We start from the raw sequence: 24,717 nt of genomic DNA on the forward strand, positions 1-24,717 counted from the left end.
CCCTAGTGATACACACTATCTAGATTTTTAAGCAAGTTTTGAAATATAATACATATTATTGTTTATCTTTGTCCCATAAAATAGTATTCAAATTACATTTTATATCTGATACGATTCAAATTCACAAAAACAAAAATGTTTTCAATTGGATTGGATAATTGCAGTTTTGTTCGTTGAGAGCTACCAAATTGAATTTGCCTCTTTTACAAAAATTATAATAAATCATCTGTCGGTTTTAGTGTGATAAAAACTTAAATGCTCAAATCTCATTTGCGATACAAATCAAGCGCAAGTCAATTCCCATGATAGCCCAGACAACCGTTCAAGATTCGTATTGCATCTTATGAAAATTGCATAAAACGCAAAAGTTGAAAGCTAGAAAAGTGAACTGTGTAAGGAATTAGCTTAAGAAAAAATAAGGTTTTGCCTTGAGCAAATTTTTGAATATAAAGGATCTCATTTTTTTTTGTCCCGCGCTGACACAAAACATATCTGGTCACATTAGCCTAGAAGGGCAGTTATCTCATAGTGGCGGCGCTCATAACTTGAACCTGTCAACCGTAGAATCACACAAACTTCTGCGATACCATCATGAGTGAAAAATTTCCTTATCTCGCCTTCCCTTATGTGGATCATGTGCGCAATCGTGTGCGCGCGCGCGCTTTCACCAGTCATCGTGATTCGGAATCAGAAAAGATCAATCTTTCGTCCTTACTCGACCCTTCTCGAATCAAGATTCTCAACCAAGACGGTCTCCGATCATAACAACGCTAAAATTGAGCATCTTCGGTTTCATAAGTTGACCCAAAGTCCCTTGTAAGCCCGGTCGTCTCCGTCCCCGGTGCATATCAGGAATCGAAAGATCTGGCTCGTGTTCGCCTCCTGCCCTCCTGCTGCTCATCGACCCAAGGCCTCACGGGCATTGTGCAAAGTTTAAGAAGCATAAATGTCGTAATAATGCGATATTGTTACCACTCGATTGTGCCCGATTCGCATCTTACGTCCAAAAGAATCAAGGGACGGGCCCGGAATGCCAGTTTTGATTTCTGGTTTCCTTGCATCATCGTCGTCGTGCCTGTTTGCGCTATTGAGCTTCGACCTCCTCGGCCGGGGTCGAAGAAAAGCTATTGATGATGATTGAATGGAGATTTCTCTTCCGTTCCGTGTGCCGTTCAGCACTCGGACTCGGAAGCATCATGAATGGGTGCTCAACGAGACGCATTGAGATTTTATTCCTGTTTCCTCGTGTGGTGAACAACGAAGGATAATGCAGCTTCATGGCGGGGAGAGGGGAATGCAAGTACGGGCAGGATAACAAATTGTACCGAGCGAGCGCGCACGAGGATAAAATTATTCTTCGGATGTTTTGTGTTGGGTGATTGTGTTTCTGTTTGAGGAAGTGCAAGCTGCAATGGACTGAAAAGGAGGCAACCAGCGCGCGACCAGCGATCATTCGTATCCGATTACCGTTTGCTTGGTGATTAACTCACAGAAATATTGAAGAGCAGATTTGTCGATTTATTTTGAATTTAAGGAAAATAATTTTAGAAAATAGTTTTAGAAAATTATTTTAGAAAATAACATAGGGACACGGCAGGTTTTTCCATCCATCGTCGTAGTAGCTCCAATCCAAATCCAATCCAAATCCAATCCAAATCCAAATACAAATCCAATCCAAATCCAATCCAAATCCAATCCAAATCAAATCCAAATCCAATCCAAATCCAATCCAAATCCAATCCAAATCCAATCCAAATCCAATCCAAATCCAATCCAAATCCAATCCAAATCCAATCCAAATCCAATCCAAATCCAATCCAAATCCATCCAAAACAAACCAGACCAATACAAATCCAACCCAAATCAATCCAAACCAATCCAAACCAATCCAAACCAATCCAAACCAATCAAACCAATCCAAATCAATCCAAACCAATCCAAACCAATCCAAACCAATCCAAATCAATCCAAACCAATCCAAATCTATTCCAAACCAATCCAAATCCAATCCAAATCCAATCCAAATCCAATCCAAATCCAATCCAAATCAAATCCAAATCCAATCCAAATCCAATCCAAATCCAATCCAAATCCAATCCAAATCCAATTGAAATCCAGTTTATTCCCAATCAAAATCAGATTCAAATGCAATACTTCCTAAATTCACATTCGATCATAGTCCAGTTCGATAATAACTTCGAAACCACTCGGAACCACTTCATTCTGAAATCGGCGTCTTTATGATACAGCACCAGATCTGAATTTTGATTTTTTTTTTTACTTGAAGAAGTTGTACTCCATTTTTGATATCAGCTAAATCTATTGTAGCGTTCCTTGACGTCACACAAATGCGTAAACATTCGTTAGTTGTAATCGTGACAGAAACGCATATCCTTCTGCATTAATTACCTTTCCAATCCGCAACTGGAGCGTGATGTGTTGCCATTTCAACCATTCACATAATATCACGATGAACCTGGAAGAGAAAATACGCCTTCCAGCATTCCTTTTACGTTTCCACCTCAATCCTGTTACTCCCTCATGAGTTGTAAATAAATCCAGAAAACAACCCTCGCCCAGCTCCCCGTGGTGGAAATGTACTTTTAATTGAGAACAAACACATTCATTTGCATAACTTCTTCCGCTTGGACTGTGGCGGAACTGACCTTGTCCCATTCGCAGCCCCGATCTCCGTCACCATGCCGGTTGACTCGAGATGGATTCGTTTCTCACGGGACGTTGTTGCTGTGGCTGCCAGCCGTCCCGGAAGTTCGTGTTTCACGCCATTCCCGTGTCGGCCCGTCAAAAGGTGGAGGTTTTCCACCCATTCTACGCAACCTGTTGCATATTCATCGGGCCACGGCGCGGAATGTGTAATTCTGGAATCGTGAAACGGGAGCAATTCGCTACCGATGACCGACGTCAGAAACGATCGGACCGTCGAGAGAAATGGAACGCTCGAAAGTGCAGTCGATGTCGGCCGGGGCGAAGGATTTGTTCCTGGAGTATTGCAGCAACAGTTCGGTACACGGAGTGCGCTATTTCGGGTGCCGAGAAAGGTCAATTTGTGAGAAGTTTTGGTGGGTGGTGGTGTTTGTCCTGTCGGTGGGAAGCTGTGCTATGCTGATCCTGAAAACGTATCAAAAGTGGGAGCAAACTCCTGTCATTGTGAGCTTCAACGAGAAGTCCACTCCGGTGTGGCAGATTCCGTTTCCAGCTGTTACTATTTGTCCTCAGACCAAGGTTAAGAGTGGAATGATGAACTTTTCCAAAGATTACAACGATTTCACATCAATGGATTCCGAAGAGATGGATGGTTTCAACAAAACCGACTATTTGCTGACGATGATGCAGCTTTGCGAAAGAACGTTCTACGCTATCGTACTGTATGATAGCGAAGCTCTACCCAATAAAACTAGTAATCAAAGCTACGCCTCAATAGTCCAAGAAATGTCACTACCAATGTACAATATGATAGAATTCTGCGTGATGCGTAGCGTGGTGAAATTCTGTCGTGACATATTCAGCTACACTATGACCGAGGAGGGGGTATGTGCCAGCTTCAATCTTCTTTCCGCGTCGGAATTACTTCGCACTAATTCCATTCAAACAGTCGACAAATACTTATCTGGTAAACATGAAGCTCCGCAGTGGTCACTTGAACACGGATACTCTCAGGAAGCAACACTTAACTCATACCCATACCGAACTCTCGGACCCGGCTACTCAGCAGGACTGTCACTGCTGCTCCTGTCGAGCAACGAGGACCTTGATTATCTCTGCCGCGGACCTGTTCAGGCCTTCAAAGTTCTGCTGCACACTTCCGCAGAATATCCGCAAGTTTCCCGAAAGTTTGTCCACGTTCCCATGGATCAGGAAGTTACCATCGCCGTAAAGCCCCAAATGGTAACAACTACTGAAAGTCTTCGCAGCTACACTCCCGAACGCCGCCAGTGCTTCTTCAACAACGAACGATATTTGCAGTTTTTCAAGATCTACACACAGGACAACTGTGAGCTCGAATGTCTAACAAATTATACTCTGCAACGTTGCGGTTGTGTAAAATTTTCAATGATGTACTCCAACGGAACCGCGGTGTGCGAAACTAACCAAATTCATTGCATGTTAATGGCGGAAAACGATCTTCTAGAGATGGACGTCGTCAATCACCAGGACCAGCAGACTAACTTTCGAGCCGAATGTAACTGTCTACCGGCGTGTACTTCCATCCAGTACGATGCAGAAATCACGCAGACCGATTTCGATTGGTTGAAGTGGACTCAGGCAATCAAAATTCCGCTGGATAACATGACTGGGTAAGTATGGTCTTAGACTGTGGAAAACAAAGAAGTCACATGTTTCTAACTCTCGGGTTTCAGACTGCACGTGGCTCGGCTGGGAATCTACTTCAAGGAGGCACAGTTCATGACTTCGAAGCGAAGCGAGCTGTATGGGTTGACTGATTTTCTGGCGAACTGCGGCGGATTGCTGGGTCTATGCATGGGGGTTAGTCTGTTGAGTTTGGTGGAGCTGTGCTATTTCTGCACGGTGCGGCCCTTTTCGCTCTGGAGGAAGCAGAGGCACGAAGAAATGGACGCGAAGAAGCTGAAGTTTGATGATGTGCCGGGAATAAGTCTGCTGTCGATGTCGGTAAAAGGGGATTAGGGGTATGTGCTTTATCGTGATATAATCGTGCAGAAGGGATGATAGGATTTCAAATTTGATTGTTACCGAACAATGTGATTGCTCTGAATTGATTGATTACTATTACTGATTACTATAAGATGTAAGTATTTGTAAATCGCGTTGTTTTTATTATAAGCTTCATTCAAATAAATCTTCTAGTCGTCTATTACTCATTCAAATAGGTTCTTATATCGTCTGAAATAATAGTTTAGAAAAGAAAAATCACGTAGCAAATTTGCGTTTGCCCTCTTACTAGGGCATCCAATCAACTACTGAGCCAAATGGCAGGTATCAGATGAGCCATCAAAACAAGGTTCATTTATTTCATGTATGGAGACATGTTAGAACTGTGAACTCTAGTTTATATGAAAGAAAAGTTGACAATCTTTCTAAAAATATCCTAAGTTCACATATTCCTGCTTAGTTTCATTGAAAAAACTTAAGAATTACATAACTTCGATTTGTACCATGGTTTGAACTAGAAATACTAGAATAAGAACTACTGGCAGCTCCTTAATTAATAATACTAATTTCATGTACACTGATCCCACATATATGGGTCACTTTGTAACAATAATTAGTCACTCCAATTTGCATGTTGGTTAAATGGAAATGACTCATAATAGTGTGTGATTCATGATTGTGGGGTCAGTGTACGAAACTCTGAGGAAACCTATAGAAAAGCAAATTTGTTCAACTATTCATGTTCTCCTATTAGATTAGTAACTCAAAAGGGTTGAAAATTGTCGAATAAAAGGCAAATGCACTACTTCTATCGGATAGCCATAAAACATTATTGCATTCACATAGAACCGTAGCGTGTGGTTGGCCGGGTTGGCCCTCGCAAAGGGCGCCAAGCCTTAGGGGGGGGCGCCGAAATAAAGAATTTCGCTAAGGACATTGATCACTTATTATTCTCAAATGAGGAGTTTAGACCGACTATTGGAAAGTTCAGCGCTCACCGGCTGACGAACGAAAACGGCCTACGACTAATTGATTTCGCCGCCTCCAAGAATATGGCCATTCGCAACACCTACTTCCGACACAGCCTTCCGTATCGGTACACCTGGAGATCACCACTGCAGACAGAATCACAAATCGACCACGTTCTGATTGATGGACGGCACTTCTCCGACATTATCGACGTCAGGACACATCGTGGCGCTAACATCGACTCTGACCACTATCTGGTGATGGTTAAACTGCGCCCAAAACTATCCGTCATCAACAATGTTCGGTACCGACGACCGCCGCGGTACGACCTAGAGCGACTGAAGCAACCTGAGGTCGCCACTGCATACGGGCAGCATCTCGAGGTAGCGTTGCCGGATGAGGGTGAGCCCGATGGGGCCCCTCTTGAGGACTGCTGGGGTACTGTTAAAGCAGCCATTAACGACGCAGCTTAGAACAGCGTTGGGTATGTGGGACAAAGCCGACGGAACGATTAGTTCGACGAAGAGTGCAGACAGATTCTGGAGGAGAAGGACGCTGCGCGGGCGGTCGCGCTGCAACAAGGTACCCGGCAGAACGTGAAATGTTATAGACGGAAGCGGAGACAGCAGACCCGCCTTTTTCAGGAGAAGAAACGCCGCCTGGAAGAAGCGGAGTGCGAGGAGATGGAACAGCTGTGCCGTTCTCAAAACGCAAGTTCTATCAAAAGCTCAACGCATCCCGCAAAGGCTTCATGCTGCGAGCCGAGATGTGCTGGGATAAGGATATCATCATCATGACGGACGAACGTGTGGTGATCGAAAGGTGGAAGCAGCACTACGAGGAACATTTGAATGGCGCTGAGAGTACAGGCAGTGAAAGTCAAGGCAGCGGAGGAGATGACTACGTCAGTTCAGCGGACGATGCAAGCCAACCAGCCCCCACCTTGAGGGAAGTTAAGGATGCCATTCAACAGCTAAAGACCAATAAAGCAGCTGGTACGGATAGTATCGGAGCTGAGCTCATCAAGATGGGCCCGGAAAAGCTAGCCACTTGCCTGCACAAACTGATAGTCAGAATCTGGGAAACCGAACAGCTACCGGAGGAGTGGAAGGAAGGGGTTATATGCCCCATCTACAAGAAAGGCGACAAACTGGAGTGTGAGAACTTTCGAGCGATCACCATCCTTAATGCCGCCTACAAAGTGATATCCCAGATCATCTTCCGTCGTCTGTCACCATTAGTGAACGAGTTTGTGGGAAGTTATCAAGCCGGCTTCGTTGACGTCCGCTCGACAACGGACCAGATCTTTACTGTACGGCAAATCCTTCAAAAATGCCGTGAATACCAGGTCCAAACGCACCATCTGTTCGTTGATTTTAAGGCGCCATACGACAGTATAGACCGCGTAGAGCTATGGAAAATTATGGACGAGAACAGCTTCCCTGGGAAGCTTACCAGACTGATCAAAGCAACGGTGGATGGTGTTTTTCAACAGATCCAGTCAATTTATTTGTTTCGCGGATGACATGGACATTGTCAGCCGAACATTTGCAAAGGTGGCAGAACTGTACACCCGCCTGAAACGTGAAGCAACAAAAGTTGGACTGGTGGTGAATGCGTCGAAGACAAAGTACATGCTTGTGGGCGGAACCGAGCGCGACAGGGCCCGCCTGGGAAGCAGTGTTACGATAGACGGGGATACCTTCGAGGTGGTCGAGAAATTCGTCTACCTTGGATCCTTGCTAACGGCTGATAATAATGTTAGTCGTGAAATACGAAGGCGCATCACCTGTGGAAGTCGGGCCTACTACGGGCTCCAGAAGAAACTGCGGTCGCCACCGCACCAAATGTGTCATGTACAAGACGCTAATAAGGCCGGTTGTCCACTACGGACATGAAACATGGACAATGCTTGAGTAGGACTTGCAAGCACTTGGAGTATTCGAGAGACGGGTGCTTAGGACCATCTTTGGCGATGTGCAAGAAGACGGTGTGTGGTGGCGAAGAATGAACCACGAGCTCGCCCATCTCTACGGCGAACCCACGATCCAGAAGGTAGCTAGAGCCGGAAGGGTACGATGAACAGGACATGTTGCAAGAATGCCGGATAGCAACCCTGCAAAGATGGTGTTCGCTTCCAATCCGGCAGGTGGCGTGGAGCGCAGAGAGCGAAGCGGGCAGACCAGGTGCAAAACGACTTGGCGAGCGTGGGGCGCATTCGAGGTTAGAGAAATGCGGCCTCGTACCGTGTATTGTGGCGTCAAATTGTTGATTCAGTGTTATCTGTTTAGATGTAAACTAAATAAATGAAATGACTGGTTCAGAGTGATTCAGATTCAAGCTTTGATTAGACGATTCCCTCGGAAATCAACGATCCCGTAATCAATCGTTTGACGCCCTTTTCCGATAACTGATTCAGGTATCAGCAAATCGGCTCGAGGGGGGGCACGTTTTTCTTAATTTGGTTTTTCTTTAATTTGTGTCAATGTTATCACTGTATTTTTCATCATTTACCTGAAAGATTAGCAGTAAAAGAAGAAAAGAACAAGAAATGCAAATGGAAAGAAGCATGGAACAGGCTTCAGGGCAGAAAACCCTAGAGCATCCTAATAAAAAAGACAGAATCACCGTCTTCGACCATAGGTCGCGCAGACTAAGCACTCTATGGCTAGCATTGGACAACGGCAATGACATTCACACAACACACAATGGACCAGAGGAGTATTTTTCTCTTTACGTTTAGATGACTGACGTCGCCAATCGCACGACCATGAAGCCCATCAATACGCTAAGGACGATTCATATAGTAGACTGTAAAAACGGATATACGGAAGTTAAATTAAATCATTTGTGCAGACAATCTACTTTAGGTCCGAAAACGGACCATAACGATCGCATTTGATCCAGTGTCATTTCCGATTTCATTAAACAAGAAGCTTGTATGAGTTCAATGCTAAGATCGATATAAGAGATAAAATAACAAGCAACAATATCAAAAATTTGCTCCAAAATATCATACAAACATCAAGATATGCTATGGATAAGAACAAACTAATGGCACATGATATTGATCACTTCTTACAAATAACTTTTTTTGGAAAAGATGTTTAATTTTGATACACATAGTTAAGTTTGCCATCTTAGGGTGTTTTTAAGAGATATTGCGAAAAAAGATTCGGCTGCCGGTGGGACTTGAACCCACACTATTCCATTTAGTGCACGGACGTATTACCAATTATACAACAGCTGCCCTTGCGAGAAGTTGTTCCATAACCAGCTAATAACGATGGGATATCAGTCAATTCCCCGTATCTATCGAATCTGCTTTGGCAACATTTCACACCCTGTTCTCTCTACCCAACTATGTGTATCAGAATTGAACAACAGTCGGTTGCGTTTGAATCACAAACATGTGCTTACAAATAACATAACCTGATCTTCTCATGATATTTTAGTGCAAAATATTGTTATTGTCGTCTGAATTTATCTCTTATCCAGTATTTTGCGCTCGATAATGGCGGCGTGAGTGACTCGATATGACATTCAAGAGGTAGAAAATATTTATATATTTTAATCAATGTAGGCTTTGATTCATTAAAAAATACTGGCACTCACCGAAGTTCTTGAAAACAAACAAACGTCAAGCATTTTTCTTAAGAATTATTTTCTGATTTTTCCGTTCCAATTTTCTGAATATTTATTTTAATTACTTTAATTTTGTTTTAGGAGGTAAAAAACTACAACACATAAACGAAGCAATGTGTTGCGTCATATTGTAGCGAGACAGTTAAAATCTGTGACTGTGAAAATCCTTGGTGGATATAATACTTACTTTAATCAAGTCTAGAACTATAATAAAACAGATAGAAATTAAAAGGGATGGGGTTGTATGGAACTACATATGGCAGACAAATGCGCGTCATCGTTGGAGTGATTATCGACTAACTATTTTTATCCAAGTCAGGTAATCCTGGACAGACGATATTTACGAACATTTCAACCCCCGCAAAAATGTATGAAGATTCTGAGATGTATAGAAGGTCTTGCAATAACAAACACCATCCTGACCATCTCTTTGATTTTCAAAATGCTTTGAGTTGCTGTGCATTGTGAATATCAATTTTTTTAGCTAGTTGTCTTGTAATAATCGGCATTCACAGCCGGAATCGTACAGCGCTCTCCCCTTTAATTGATTTTTGTTATCGTATATCATTATATTGTTGGGTGGAATATTAGATCGTGTCGAATTCGCCATGAAACTACTCCGATCTCAAAGTGCTCATGGACCTCTATGAATAAAACGTTCAGCAGAAAACATGATGATTTCTTTTATTTGAACAAAAAGATGTTTTTTTTCACTACTATGAACAGCTATACGAAATAGGTAGAGATAAAGCTTATGAGATTTGGAACGGATCATAAAAAAGTTTATTAAGGTTTTCATTGGTATATTTGCACGGCATGGTTCGCCAAGTGTGACGTATAGTAGCCCACCTTTAAATTCATAGTTTTTAATGATTAGAAAAAAAAAAAAACAAGGGATCATTGTAATTAAAAGCCCATTAAAAGTTTCATTAAATTAGATATTATTTCCACTGAGGATTACCTATCAGCAGTTTTCACCGCCCGCTACAGCATGACGCAGTGCATTACATCGTCTATATGTTGTGGTTTTTACACACATAAAAACAAAATTAATGTAATTCAGAAAAATGGAATGAGACGAATCTGAAAATGCTTGACGTTTATTTGTTTTAAGAACTTCGGTGAGTGCCAGTATTGCTTAATGAATCAAAGCCTACATTGATTGAAATATGAAAATATTTTCTACCTCTTGAATGTCAAATCGAGGGTAACTCACGCCGCCATCTAGGATAGGATGCGACAACTCAATTGAGACTGCCTTGTTGTTTTTTAGTCGATTGCTCTGACGAGGTGGTCGCCAGTGCAGCCAAACTAATTTGGTACAAAATCTTCCAAATATCATGAATCAAAACATGATGTTTTTCTTCTCGTTCCATCCATTATTTATGTAAGAGAAGCGAAAGACTAACAGTGAGAATTTTTCGCTACTGAAAAAATTATTTTGAGATCGAAAAGAGGAATGATAATGATTAAAATCAACAGTTTTAAACCTTTACAACTCTTGAGAATAATTTATATGGCATTTGCAGTTAAATATAAATTTATTTTTTATCAAAAAAATGGAGCTCAAACATTTACCTATTTTGCCTAATATCAACTTTACAAACCTGCAACACGGCCAAACTAACAACATTTTGCCCTACGAAAAACGCGCCGCCACCAATCGAAGTAATCAATTGTCATTTTCAACCAATCAGCAACCGGTACGATTGTGACAGCAAATCGGTACGATTTTTACTGACTACTTGGCACATCCTATCCTAGGCCGCCATTATCGAGCGCAAAATACTGGATATTAATCATGTCCATATCACATTTTGCTATCTAATCAACTTTTGATATAATTGAGCTATTTTGGTCTACTCGGGTTTGGTGACAATTTAAATTTGATTTTTGTTTGTTTTGGATCTATAGGGCACTGCACAGAAACGTCTCTTATGGCGGTAAGCTCCAACGAGGATAATACTCGATTTAATACAGATTTTTGTTATTACGGTATTAAAGTTAATACTTCGAACGGTAAGCTCCAAACTCGTATTAAGTACGCAACCACTATTCGCTCCATACGATACTGAGAATGTATGCGTGTGAGAATGATTAAATCATAAATAATAAGCGCTGACTTTTTGCTGTTTGTTTTGCTATCCCGCATAAAGAAAACGACATACCATGCAGTCAAAATTACATATGCGTTATAAGATATATTGTCACTATTCGCTTCATTGTTAGCATACAATTTTAAGCTTGATTTACCATACCAACCCTACATCAACACTTACTGTTAATACATACCATGCTGTCGATGTGTAATTATATAGTTCTTCAATTGTACATCTACCAACTGATGTATGGTACATCGAAAATGTTGTTCGAAAAAACGACCGGATTTTAATGTTAATTATACTTAACCGCCTATTACTCATATGGTCATTTGGCCTTTTACAATCTGAGCTACTGTTGAAACAGTATATGAGACTGTACATTTATGGTTAACTACTATTAGTGAGACCATGGCTACAGTAACACTTATTCTCTTCAATTATAACAGATGCGGTCTAAGTATAGTCCATGATTATGCGGGATCATTTCCAAAACATTGTCAATGATTCGGGTCTTGCCGCTCTTGCAATCTCGGGTTTTATATAAAGAAAATCAAGTTTTTTCGGCAATATAATCGGTTTTGACTTGGTGAATTAGCACGAAATTAATGATTTACATTTGAAAAAGATTCTCCGTAGCAAGTGTTGAGTTTTATCCTCTGCGTGATGGCCATATCAAATTTGTGAAAATACCTTAATCAGTGTGTTTTGTTTCGGATCAAGATGTCCGACATCCTTATTGTGCTCCGAAGCTGGTGGGATGACCACTGCGCTGCGCCAATCCAGGATTCTAAACCTGCACTTTGGAAGTGGAATTACTTCTGACCTGCTGACGGCTTCTTCAGCGCGATCGGCAATGCAGAATACTTACAGACGCCTGATGTATAATAGTCCAAGGCACAATGCTTGTATCGCTGCTCCACAGGACATCAGACCAACGATTAGTTGCAACAAGGACAAGTTTCAGATCTCGACGTTCAGCAGCTCACCCCGAACGAAGTCTCGGTGAAAATGTTGGGCAACAACATTACCATCGAAGGAAAGCACGAAGAGAAGCAGGACGACCACGGATAAATCTCACGGCATTTCATTAGGAGGAATTTCAACCATTTCGGTATCGAAGAAGGCGATTAGCTCAAATGGGGGAGACCCAATACCGATCGTACAAACCGGATGAAAAAGAATAATACCCGTTAGTTGATAGAGTGGAGTGGGGTGTTAACAGTTTTATAACAAAATAATTACGTGTTTTAATAAAGATTTTATCACAATGTGAATGTGGCAATTTTTTATATTTTTTAGAGAAATTCGCTTCGAGTTCTTGGAGGAATCCTCTCGGAATACTTGAATTAAAAATGCTTCTGAGTTCCTGGAGCAGCTCTTTCAAACTTACTGGAGGATATTCGAAATTCCTGAAGGATTTGTTTTGGAATTCCTGATAAAATTTACTCGGAAATTATATTCTGCTGATTTTTTCGAAATATTACAACAACATTTCAAAATCAATCCCCCCAGAATTCTTTGGGGTATTTTCTAGGAAGAACTTTTTTCATAAATCTCAGTAGCACAATATTTACTTAGAATTTCTAATAAAATTTACTCGTCTTTCCAGAAGGAATTTTTTCAAAATTTAAAAAAAAATCTCGTGTTTCCAGGAGTAATCAGCTTAAAATGCCTGAAGGAATTCTTGGAGGAATCGTTCCAATATTCATGGGATTTGTTCCGAAATTTTTGAAGAAATCCCTACGGTAATCATGAATGAATCCTTCCTGTAATCAAGACAGAGTCTCACAAACTGCGACCCACCTGCCATAATCATTGCATTAATTTTTAGAAAAAATTTAGGATAAAAATGAGTTCGCGTTAGATTGAACAAATCATAATAAATTGCTTAAAATCCCTTCATTGTGTTTGGATTAAATTGGATTAATGTGGAATGGAAATGGATTGTATTTAGATTGAATTTTGGATTGGTTTTGGATTAGATTCCGATAGGATTTGGATTGGTTTGAAATGGAAATGGATTGGATTGAGATTGAATTTGTATTGGATTTAGATTGAATTTGAATTATATTTGGAATGGATTTTGATTAAAAATGATTTTGATTTGGATTGAATTTTGGTTGGATTTGGATTGGAATTGGTAAGCATATGCGGTATTTCGAAAAATTTCGTTTCAGGTGGTTCGAAACGAAATTCCGCGAATTTCGCGGAGATTGAGCATGGCGAAATCTGATTTCTTGATTTCGTTTCGTTTCGTAAAATTACAAAAATTTCGCTAGAAAAAACTAGCTTCTAACGAAATTTAACGGAATTCCGCGGAATTTCGAAACGAATTTAAACTAACCCATACTTTACATTATAAAAAATTTTGGCTGCGCCGCTGAACAAAATCGTTAAGTTGTTTTCAAAACTTTAGGTTATACAATTTTTTCTATCAACGCTTTTACATAACCCCATGGGGTTCTTAGTCGACAAATACGTAAGTAGTTTTCTTCTATAAAACGTCTTCAGTGTTTCCATGATTCAAATTTTGTGATATTTTTGTTTACTAGGGATACGGCAGGTATTTCCGTCCATCGTCGTAGGGGCTAAAACCAACGAAAGCAACGTACATTTGCTAGAACTCCACTATAGCAGAACGTTTCTCCTGAGCTTACGATTTGGTACTTATGAGTTTTAAAAAAAGGGTCTCTTTTATTGGTTTTCGAGACTATGACGAACAGACGAAAATACCTGCCGTGTCCCTATTTGCACAATATGAATGCGGAATCGATCGTGTTGCTGCTGGTCATGGGACGGCAGCTAGTCCTGGAGAACGCGAAGTGAAAAAAATCTACCTCGCGTAGCAGAAATTTTTTTAACCAGTGTGCAATCGATCGTGTTGATGCTGATCACGCCAGCTAGTGTGGGAGAATGCGAAGTAATAAAACTAATGGCTGCATCGAAGAGTACAAAATTATTTAGTGCGGAATCGATCGTGTTGTAGAAGATTATTAAACGAAGCACATTGATCTTGCGTTGGATTCATTTGAAACACAGTTTTCGTCTTCACAACAAATATTTTGTCGCTTACCAAGGGGTTTCATATGAATAACCTTCTCAACTAACAAACGATTTCTTTTCCGTAGCGCTCACAGAGATGCAGATCACTCCTCGGTCTCTTAAAACAATGAGTGTTAAACTAATTTTCCTCTCCTAATCTTAAATTGAATATAAGCACGTGACCAGCATCGTTATTGGTCAAGAATTGGAAACTCCGAAGCAAGTACAATAACTTTTTTGTATCCCAAGAATATTATTTAATTGGTGAGCTGTGCATATTTGCTGTTTCTCGGCCAATCATGATTAGCAACTATGATGTGTACAATAATAATAAGCTTTTCTTTGACTATTTGCACAATATGTGAGGCACATTGCAGATTTGTGGGCATTTCTAGTTCTTCGCATGAAATTTGCAAAAAAAAAACAAATCCAGAGCGGGTTGAAAGATCATTAAAATTGCTGAGAATTTTTTACTTATGATTGCTTTCAGCACATACTGACCATAACAGCTGTTCTTATATGTCAAGGACACACACAATAGTGCTGTCCAATGAGCAGCTCGAAGTAGCTCGAAGTTGTTCCTGTCACGCTCATGCCCATTTGTTGACAAAAAAGAACGAGCAGGACGGGAACAACTTCGAGCTACTTCGAGCTGCTCATTGGACAGCATTAATAGCTCAGTTTGTCGAGCTGATTGTATATAAGACTATGCTGCCGCTAACCGCAAGTCGAGCACATCTGTATATGGCCGCCCTGCCTGAAATTCAATCTGAAATACATATCTTTGTGCATTTTAGAAAGGTGCACACAGGATTCTTCTAGTGAGCAAATGTATGCTTATGTAGACGAAGAATAAGAAGGAATAAACTTTGACATATACGCCCTTTTTAAATGTTGATCTATTAATATCAATTCTATATCTGCGTATACGCCTAGCATAAGTGGATACATAATTAAGTAGCCCACCAAATAAAAAATAAATCTAAGAATTCTTTTTTAAATTTTGATAAAGTCAATACTGTAAAGCCACGCTGAAAAGACAATATGAAGCATGCTTCAGTATAATTACATATTTCTTAGGTGAACTAAGGTTTTAAACAAAATTTGAATCTATATATGAAAAATCCAACAATTTCTTTATTTATTTTTATATGCTTACTGATATAACACTGATATAAAATTGATCAGATTCGGGAGCACACGCTCCACGATGAATTCCTTTGAAAGCGGCACAAATGCTGGGGTATTGCCTTATCGCCAATGGTATATGCGGCGAGAATGTGACGATTTATCATAGATTGCCTCTTCAGTTATTATAACTCTTTTGGTCGCAAAACAGTTATTCGACTTCGAAAAGTGAAATCAGAATTGCGTACATAATGTAAAACCAATTCAATAAAAATTCCGCGGAAAAAATCAAAATTTCGTTTCGTTTCGAAAAATTTCGAATTAAATGAACCTTGATTTCGTATCGTTTCGAAGTCTCGAAAGAAATCTATATTTCGTTTCGTTTCGATCCGAATCAACATAGACATTTTAAATTTCGTTTCGTTTCGTTTCGTTAGGAAAAAGTGTGTTATCGCATACCCTTAGGAATTGGATTAAATTTTGATTGGATTTTGATTAGAATTGATTTGAATTTGTGTTGAATTTGGAATGGATTTGAATTGGATTTGGATTGAATGTGGGTTGGATTTGGATTGGATTTGAATTAGGTTTGGATTGGATTTTTAATCTTATTCTCTACATATTGGATTTGGATTGAATTTGAATTTGATATGGAATGGATTTTGATTGGAAATGGTTTGGATTTGATTTGGATTGAATTTGGATTGGATTTGAATTAAATTTGAATATGATTTGGATTGGATTTGGATTAAATTTGGGTTTGAGTTTGGATTGGATTTGGGTAGGATTTTGATTGGAATTGGTTTGAATTTAGATTGGATTCGGAATGTATTTTGATTGGAAATGGTTTGGATTTGGATTGGAATTGGTTTGGATTTGGATTGAATTTGGAATAAATTTGGGTTGGATTTGCATTAGATTTGGATTGGATTGATATTGGATTTAGAATGGATTTGGATTGAATTTGGAATGGGTTTGGATTGGATTTGGATTGGATTTGGATTGTCTTTAGATTGAATTTGGATTAGTTTTGGATTGAATTTGAATTTTATTTGGATTGGATTTGGAATGTATTTTGATTTGGTTTGGATTTGGATTGAATTAGTATTGAATGTGTATTATATTTGAATTGGATTTGGTTTGGATGTGGGTTGGATTTGAGTTGGATTTGGATTGAATTTGAATTAAATTTGGATTATATTTGGATTGGATTTGGATTGAATTTGGATTAAATTTGGGTTGGATTTTGATTGGAATTGGTTTGAATTTGGATTGGATGTGATTTGGATTTGATTTGGATTGAATTTGGATTCGATTTGATTTAAATTTAGATTGGATTTTGACTCGTTTTGGATTTATTTTGGAATGGGTTTGGATCAGATTTGGATTGATTTTAAAATTGATTTAGATTGGAATTGAAATGGATTATGATTGGAAATAGTTTGGATTTGGTTGGAATTTGGATTGTATGTGATTTGGTTTTGATTTGGATTAAATTTGGATTGGTTTTGGGTTGGATTTGAATTAGATTTGTATGGATTTTGGATTGGATTTAGAATGGATTTTGATTTGCTTGGATTGAATTTAGAATGGGTTTGGATTAGATTTGGATTGGATTTAGATTGAATTTGTATTGGATTTGGAATGTATTTTGATTGGAAATGGTTTGGATTTGCATTGGATTTGGATTGAATTTGTATTGGTTTTGAATTGGATTTGGATTGGATTTAGATTGGATTTGGATTGGATTTGAATTAAATTTGGATTGGATTTGGATAGAATTTGGATTGGGATTGGATTTGGATCAAATTTGGATTGGAATTAGTTTGAATTTGTATTGGATTTGGAATGTATTTTGATTGGAAATAGTTTGGATTTGGATTGGATATGGATTGAATTTATGTTGAATTTGGAATCGATTTGAATTGGATTTGGATTGCATGTGGGTTGGATTTGGATTCAATTTAGGAGTTCCCCCAAGAGTTTCCCCAAGATTTCCATCAGGAATTCCAACAATAGTTCCTCTAGTTCCATAAGGAATTCCTCCAAGAATTCCGCTAGGAATACTATCCGAAAGTCCTCCAGGAGGTTCAACTCTATAAGGTTCCATCTGGAATCCCAACAGGACATACATCAGGACTTCTACTAGGAATTGCTATAGGAGTTCCATCAGAAGACCTTAAAAAACTTAACCCGGAATTTATCTAGGAATTCCACCAGAAGTTCCATTTGGACATTATTAGGAATTCCCGAAAGAATTTTCCAGATACTCCCGAAAAAACTCCAGAAAATGTCGAAGGAATTTTCCAGAAACTTCCGAAAGAGTTCTCCAGAAACTTCCGAAACAGTTCTCCAGAAATACCTTATGGAATTCTCTAGAAACTGCCTAACGAATTCTCCAAATTCCCGAAGGATTTTTTAGAAACTCCCTGAGGAATTCTCCAGGTTCCTGAGTAACTATATAGAAATTCCCGAATGAACTCTCCAGAAATTCCCGAAAAAAAATCTCCAGAACTTCTGAAGGAACTGACAAAATCTGTCATTGAAGTAATTCTCCAAGATTTCGCGGAGTTATTCTCTAGAAATTTCCGAAGTTTTTGAGGAATTCTCGAGGGATTTCTCCACGATATCCCGAAGAAACTCTTTACAGATTCCCGAAGTAGTTTTCCACGAATTGCCGAAGGCATTCCCCAGGATATCCCGAAGGAGCTCTCCAGATTTCTTATGTAAAATTCTCCAGGACATCACGAATTTTCCAGGAACTCCCGAAGAAATTCTTCAGGATATCACTCCAGGGCAGGGACACTCCAGGAAGTCTCGAAGGAATTCTCCAGATATTTCCGAAGAAGTTCTCCAGCAATTCCCGAAAGAATTCTCAAAGATTCAGAAGGAATTCTTAAGAAATTTTTGGACGGATTATCCACAAAATCCACAAAATTGTGGGAAGAATTCTTCAGAAAATCTCGAAGGCATGCTCCAGGATTTCTTGAACGAACTCTCTCGGCATTCTTGAAGGAATTCTCCGGGATACCCAGAAGGAACTATCCAGAAATTATTGAAGGACTTCTCCAGAAATTCCTGGAGGGATGATCTAGGGCATCTCGAAGGAGCTCTTCAGAAATTTTTGAAGGAATTCTCAAGGATATCATGAAGAAACTCTTCAGGAAATAATTTAAGCACTTCACGGAAGAATTCTCTTAGAATTTCTTGAGAAAATTTCCTGTAATTCTCGATCAAATTCTCAAGGAATTCTCTAAAAAAATATTCAGAAATACCCTGAGGAATTCTCTAGAAATTGCCTGAGGAATTCATCGCGAATACCCGAAGGATTTCTCCTTCAATTCCCTGAGGAATTCTCCAGAAATTCTCATAGAATTTCTTAGAGGAGTTCTCCAGGTCCCCAAAAAATTATGCAAAAATCCCGAAAGAATTTTACAGATATTCCCGAATAAATTCTTCAGGGTATTTCAAAGAAAGCCTCCAGAATTGCTCGAAGGAATCCTTCAATTCGCTGAGAAGTTTTCCAGAAATTCCCGGAAGAATTCACCAGAAATTCTTGAAGCTATTCTCCAAAATTTGCACCAAATTTCTAATATTCAATTTAGACGTGCTGTTGTACGCCAGTAAGAGTTGATGTGTATCAACAGATATCACGCAGAAACTGTAAGTATTCATCAACCGATATCTGCGTTTCATAATTCGGGCCTGGTGGCCTAACAAATGGATCTCGAATACTGAGTTCCATCGACAATGCCATCAAAAATCGATATCAACTGAAATTTGAAATTGTAAATACAGGTGGTCGGGCACACATTACGAAAGAGCGGAGACGATATCTGCGAGCAAGCTCTGAACTGGAAGCCAACAGAACATCGTAACAGAGGCAGACCCAGGAGCTCTTGGCGACGTAGCCTTAACAAGAGTCGACAGGAATCTTGCCTAGACCTAGGTCAAGGCTAAAGCGTGCAGCCGCACAGGATGCAGATCTTTTACGTTGGCCCTATTTACTCCTAGGGGTGCTCAGGATACATCAGTGAGTGAGGTATTCTCCAAGATTTCGTGGAGTAATTCTCTAGAAATTTCCGAAGTTTTTAAGAATTTTCGAGGGATTTCCGCAGGATATCTCGAAGAAACTCTTTACAGATTTTCGAACGAGTTCTCACGAATTGTCGGAGGTATTCTCCAGGACATCATGAATGATCTCTCCAAACTTTTTAAAGCATTTCTCCAGGGTTTTTTTGGAGGATACTTTATGAATTCCCGGAAGGATGATACAGCAACTTCCGATGAAAGTCTTCGAGAATTATCGACGGAATACTCCATACATTTTTAGAGAAGAAATTGCCGAAAAAATTCTTAGAGATTTCACGGAGTAATTCTTCATGAATTACCGGAGATATTTTTCAAGGAATCCCGAAAGAAGGAAGGAACGAATTCTGCAGAAAAACCCGAAAGAATTTTTAAGGAACTCGCGATGAATTATTTGGGATATCATCGAGATATCCTTAATGTATTTTTGAAGAATTCTCCAGAAATTTCCGAAGGAATTTTTCAGGAACTTCCTAAGGAAATCCCAGATTTCATAAATAATCCGCAGAACTCCCCAGGGATTCTCAGAATTCCCAAAATTTCCAAGGCATTTCCAAAATTCCCCAGTATTTATCAAAATTTGCAAGAAATTATCTGAATTCTACAGGTATGTGGGTTACGAAAATTCAAACGAATTCCAAAACTGTTTCGTAGTATTCTTGGAAGGATTTGGGCTTATTCTACGTGTCGAGTGACGTGAGGTGAGTCGATTTTAGCAAATCTCACGTGAGGTGACCATGTTATTCAAATGGCGCTATGTACGACTCTTCTCACGTCATTCGAGCACTCTCACGTCACTCCACTCGTAGAATAAGCCCAATTAAAATAATATGAAGAATATTAAGAACTTTTGAACAAATTTTAGTGAAAATATTCAACAAAAACAGAGAATTCAACCATACTTGGATTAATGAATTTATTACTTTGTATAGCTAGAATTCCCAAGGAGTTTCCAGTATTCTTGTTATTCCGTAGCTCATCATTATTTTATTTGAAACTCGATTGCAGTTCTGGACAATGTTTTGAGTTATTGGTTTGGAAATCTTTCATTTTACTGTAGAAATATATTTTTAGCCTAAGCTTTAGTTTAGTTCATGAATTCAAGATTATATTTTTAATATAAGTTATGAGGCTACATACAAAATGCAGAGACGGCGGAGACATTTAAATGATGCGACGCATATTTCGTATGAATTTAGCGGAGATAATCTGTATCGGATAGCGCAAACTGCTTACTCCAGGAAATCAGTATTCCTCCTGGTATCAAATTGACCGCTCATCTCCCTTGTATGATGTATCAGAATGCCATCAATGCATTGCTGTCCTCTGTAAATAAGTATTGTGCTTCCAGTTGAAAACCGAAGTGAGCTCTCGCGACGATTGAGTTTTTCCTTATTTCCTGATGTCGCAACTGCATCGCGACTAGTGCGCATCTATGCCACCGCCGTGCGCCATGATGCGCACTAGTCGCGACGTAGTTGCGACAAAAGGAAACAGGAGAAAACTCGATTGTCGCGAGAGCTCATTTCGGTTTTCAACTGAACGTACAATATTGAGTGAGCATTCCACCTTTTGCAAAATCTAAAAAATACATACCTTCTTGTGGGAACGACCGAAACAGCACCGGAAGTTCGGATTTATTATCTACTGGATCATGTTCAGCCGGATTCTGGAACATCGGAACCGGCTAATCACAAGCCTTAACAAGGCGGAACTTGATACTGCCGTCTGTCGTAACAGGATCGATTCGATGTTCCCATGGGAACGGTGCACGGTTTGGGTAGTCAGTTTGTTATGATTTCTTTTTAGTTTGACATTTCCTTTTGTGCATTGGTGTGTGTGCAATAATTTCAGCGCACGCAGCCATAATTAGAAAATCTCGGATTAACTTTAATACGTCGAAATCGGCGTATTAAAGTTAATACCGGTATTAAAATGAAGGATAATACCGCTTGGTGCTTATTGAAATCGGGGATAATACGAGATTCTCGTATTATCCTCGTTGGAGCTTACGGCCATTATTGCTCTTTCGTTCTTCATAAGTTTTGACGTTTTCTGGCCTTGTTGTTTTATAATTTCTTTGCAGCGAGAAAGAGACAAAGCAGTCCGTGCAGTGCCCTATATAAGCTGATTAAGGTGAAGGTGAGTTGAGTATCAAAAAATGGATTTTTTTTAAGTTTCATGTACCTCTGATTTTTTCAGAGAAAGTTAGGCAAGGTCATTAAAAATGAATGCTAGATCCAAGAAAGCTAGTTTTTCTGTATATAGAACCAATATTTGAACGGAACTAAAATGGTTCAAACCATTGATTCAAGGGTTTTTAAAGTGTTTTTTTTTATTTTGTTTGCGTGATTTGCAATCTTTTTTCAGCAATTCTCATCTATCTCCGGCATCTATCCTGTTCCCTGTTAAATAAAATATCTGGAATTTTATATACCAACATTTGCACTAAATAAGCCACTGCCCAGTGCGCCGTATTTTATAAGGTTTATAACATTTTCTTTTTTGAACATATGATACAGATCGTAACTCATGCGTATGCGTCTCACGTTTTTTCTGGTCTCTCACTGTACGTAACACATTAGAACATTAAAGACGTGCAATGACGATGTTACCTGCGAAGTAAAAAGGTGCATTGCAGTTACAAATAGGGCTGATTACGGACTTCGTAACCAGCTTAAGTCCCGTAGTCTGCAAACGAAGACAAAATTCGCGCTGTATACTACTCTGAATCTTCCGGTGGCTTTCTACTGAGGCTGCAGGCTTCGTAGGAGGCCGGGTACCTAATGGCTTCTTGGTGTTGAAGAGGACCTGAGGGCACTCGACGTTCAGGGCGACTAGAAGCGATTGACCCATTATCGAGCCCAGTGGAGAAGAATACTCCATTCGACGTAGGTTCATCGAAGTGCCGTAGCCCATCAAGTATCAAGTAAGTAATTCCTTCGGATGTTCCTCCAGGAACTCTTCCGAATATTCCTCCAATATTCCTCTATAAATTCTTCCAGATATTTCTCTGGAAGTTCCTCTGGATATTCCTCCGGACATTCCTCCGAGATTTCCTCCGGATATTCCTGCCGATATTTCTCCAGGATCATCTCCGGATATTCTTCCAGTAGTTCCTCCAGATATTTCTTCAGGAATACCTCCGGATATTTATCCGTATATGCCTTCAAGAGTTCCTTCGGATATTCCTTCAGGAATTTCACTGGAATTCCTCCCGATATTCCTCTAAGAATTCTTCGGATATTCCTCTAGGAGTTGTTCCGGATATTCCATCAGGAATTCTTCCAAATATTCCTTCAGGAATTCCTTCGGATGCTCCTCCCGGATTTTCTCCCGATATTTCTCAAGCAATTCTTCCGAATATTTCTCCAGTAATATCTCTAAGAATTCCTCCGGATATTCTCCTGGAAATTCCTCTTGATATTCCGACAGGAATTCCTCAGGATGTTCTGTTCTTCCAAGAATTTCTCCAGATATTCCTCTAGCAATTCTTTCAAATATTCTTCTAGGAATTCCTTAACTGTTGAGCCCATAGTCCGATCTAGCCAATTTTTAACAGGGGTGTAGGGACAGTAGGGTTATCAACCCTCCTGGCGATATTTTCTCTATTACAAAACCTAAATCAATGGAACTGCTAATTCACTTACTGGCTTCAACAAGTTAACAAGATTGTTCTGTATTCGTTTGATTAGTTTCCTGTGCAAATCTAAGGATAGTTAGACGAAATTTCAATAAAATCAGTATGCCAAATGAAAGATAAGTCTTTTTTCTGGCTCAATTGACCAGCATAAATTGAAACTTCAACTTTAAATAGACTAAGTTGGGGTTGCTCAAAATGTGTACATTTGGGGGCCCAAAATATGTTGCACTGTCCAGAACAAAAAACATTTTCGTTTCAAGAAGTTGCGATTTTCAGAGATTTATCCTTTTATTTGATAAACAGGATTATGTTTTTACACATTTTTTTTTTCCGATCGTATTTTTGATCGTTTCCCACCAAAATCTTTGCAAAATGTTTGAAAAAAACCTTGAACAAATCAAAGAAAAAACACATGATAATTAATATGCGTTAAAAATTTAGGATGAGTGCGAAATTGAGAAAATGTAAATCGTGTAAAAACAGAATCCAGTGTATTATTAAAAAAATAAAATTTCATGAATAATACTTCCATCTATAAAATGATGTGACTTCTGCTAGTATCAAACGTGTCCTTTGAATGATATGAGCAAATGTTGGAAAGCACTACCTCTGTGGGTCAAAGCCAATTGACCGAATGCCACTAGGTTGAACAAACCGTTAGGCCGAAACCCATCTGGTCGAACGTCATTTGGCCAAACGGGTCACACGGCCGAATAGGTCATTTGGCGGAATATGTCGTTCGGCCGAATAGGGCATTCTTCCCAATAGGTCATTTCAACATTTTACGTCTCACTTTTTACTTCTCAATAATTATTTCTCACTTCTCACTGTGAAAAGTGAGAAATTAGATGCTAGAAATGATAAGTTGAGAAGAGTTGCGCCGCTCTTCTCACTGTGAAAAGTGAGTAATGTGAAGTGAGAAGTAAGAAGTGAGACTTATCACAGTGAGAAGTTAGACGTTTCACAGTGAGAAGTGACACGTTGCACAGTGAGAAGTGAGAAATATGAAGTAAGACGTATCACTTCTCACTACTCTTTTCTCATGTCTCACTTGTTACTGTGAAAATTGAGTAGAGCATATATAGCAGTGAGACATCTCATTTCTCACTTCGCACAACTCACTTTTCACAAAGACGTCTTACTTTGGAGTCTTCTCATTAGAAGTGAGAATTTCGCACTTCTCCTTTTCCGCAGTTAGAAGTGAGAAGTGAGAAATAAGGAGTGAGAAGTGAGACGTCTCACTGCTAACTTCTCACTCCTGGTTACTCACTTCTCACTGTGAAGAGTGTGAAGTGCGAAGTTAGATGAGAGTAGCTTCACACTCGCTCCTCATTTCTCACTTCTTATTTCTAACTTCTCACTATTCACAGTGCTCCTTTTTGCCAAAAGACTAAATGACATATTCGGCCTTACAACTTTCGGCTAAATGGTTTTCGGCCTAGCGACCCT

The 24,717-nt window shown here is 39.5% G+C and overlaps 2 protein-coding genes and 1 long non-coding RNA gene across 3 annotated transcripts in view; 1 reads left to right on the plus strand and 2 right to left on the minus strand.

Annotated features, from left to right (window-relative positions):
• The window catches only part of LOC134226061 (whirlin), a 596,096-nt gene that overhangs the window by 184,394 nt on the left and 386,985 nt on the right, over positions 1-24,717 (minus strand). The gene's annotated exons all lie outside the window — the stretch shown is intronic.
• On the plus strand, positions 2,759-4,865 carry LOC134223183 (pickpocket protein 28-like). Its single transcript, XM_062702329.1, has 2 exons — positions 2,759-4,316; positions 4,380-4,865. The coding sequence occupies exons 1-2, from the start codon at positions 2,950-2,952 to the stop codon at positions 4,663-4,665; spliced, it is 1,653 nt and encodes a 550-aa protein (XP_062558313.1). The 5' UTR covers positions 2,759-2,949; the 3' UTR covers positions 4,666-4,865.
• On the minus strand, positions 20,707-21,377 carry LOC134223184 (uncharacterized). The gene is made up of 2 exons (XR_009982473.1): positions 21,222-21,377; positions 20,707-20,951 (listed from the first exon to the last, which is right to left on the minus strand). It is a non-coding gene; the product is annotated as an uncharacterized LOC134223184 (long non-coding RNA).

Source organism: Armigeres subalbatus, chromosome 3 (genome assembly GCF_024139115.2).
Source record: "Armigeres subalbatus isolate Guangzhou_Male chromosome 3, GZ_Asu_2, whole genome shotgun sequence".
Taxonomy (NCBI): domain Eukaryota; kingdom Metazoa; phylum Arthropoda; class Insecta; order Diptera; family Culicidae; genus Armigeres; species Armigeres subalbatus.

Coding starts and splice junctions, on each gene's coding strand:
- LOC134223183 (XM_062702329.1), top strand. CDS start 2,950: ATGGAACGCTCGAAAGTGCAGTCGATGTCGGCCGGGGCGAAGGATTTG. Junction 4,317..4,379: donor CCGCTGGATAACATGACTGG/GTAAGTATGGTC, acceptor CTCGGGTTTCAG/ACTGCACGTGGCTCGGCTGG.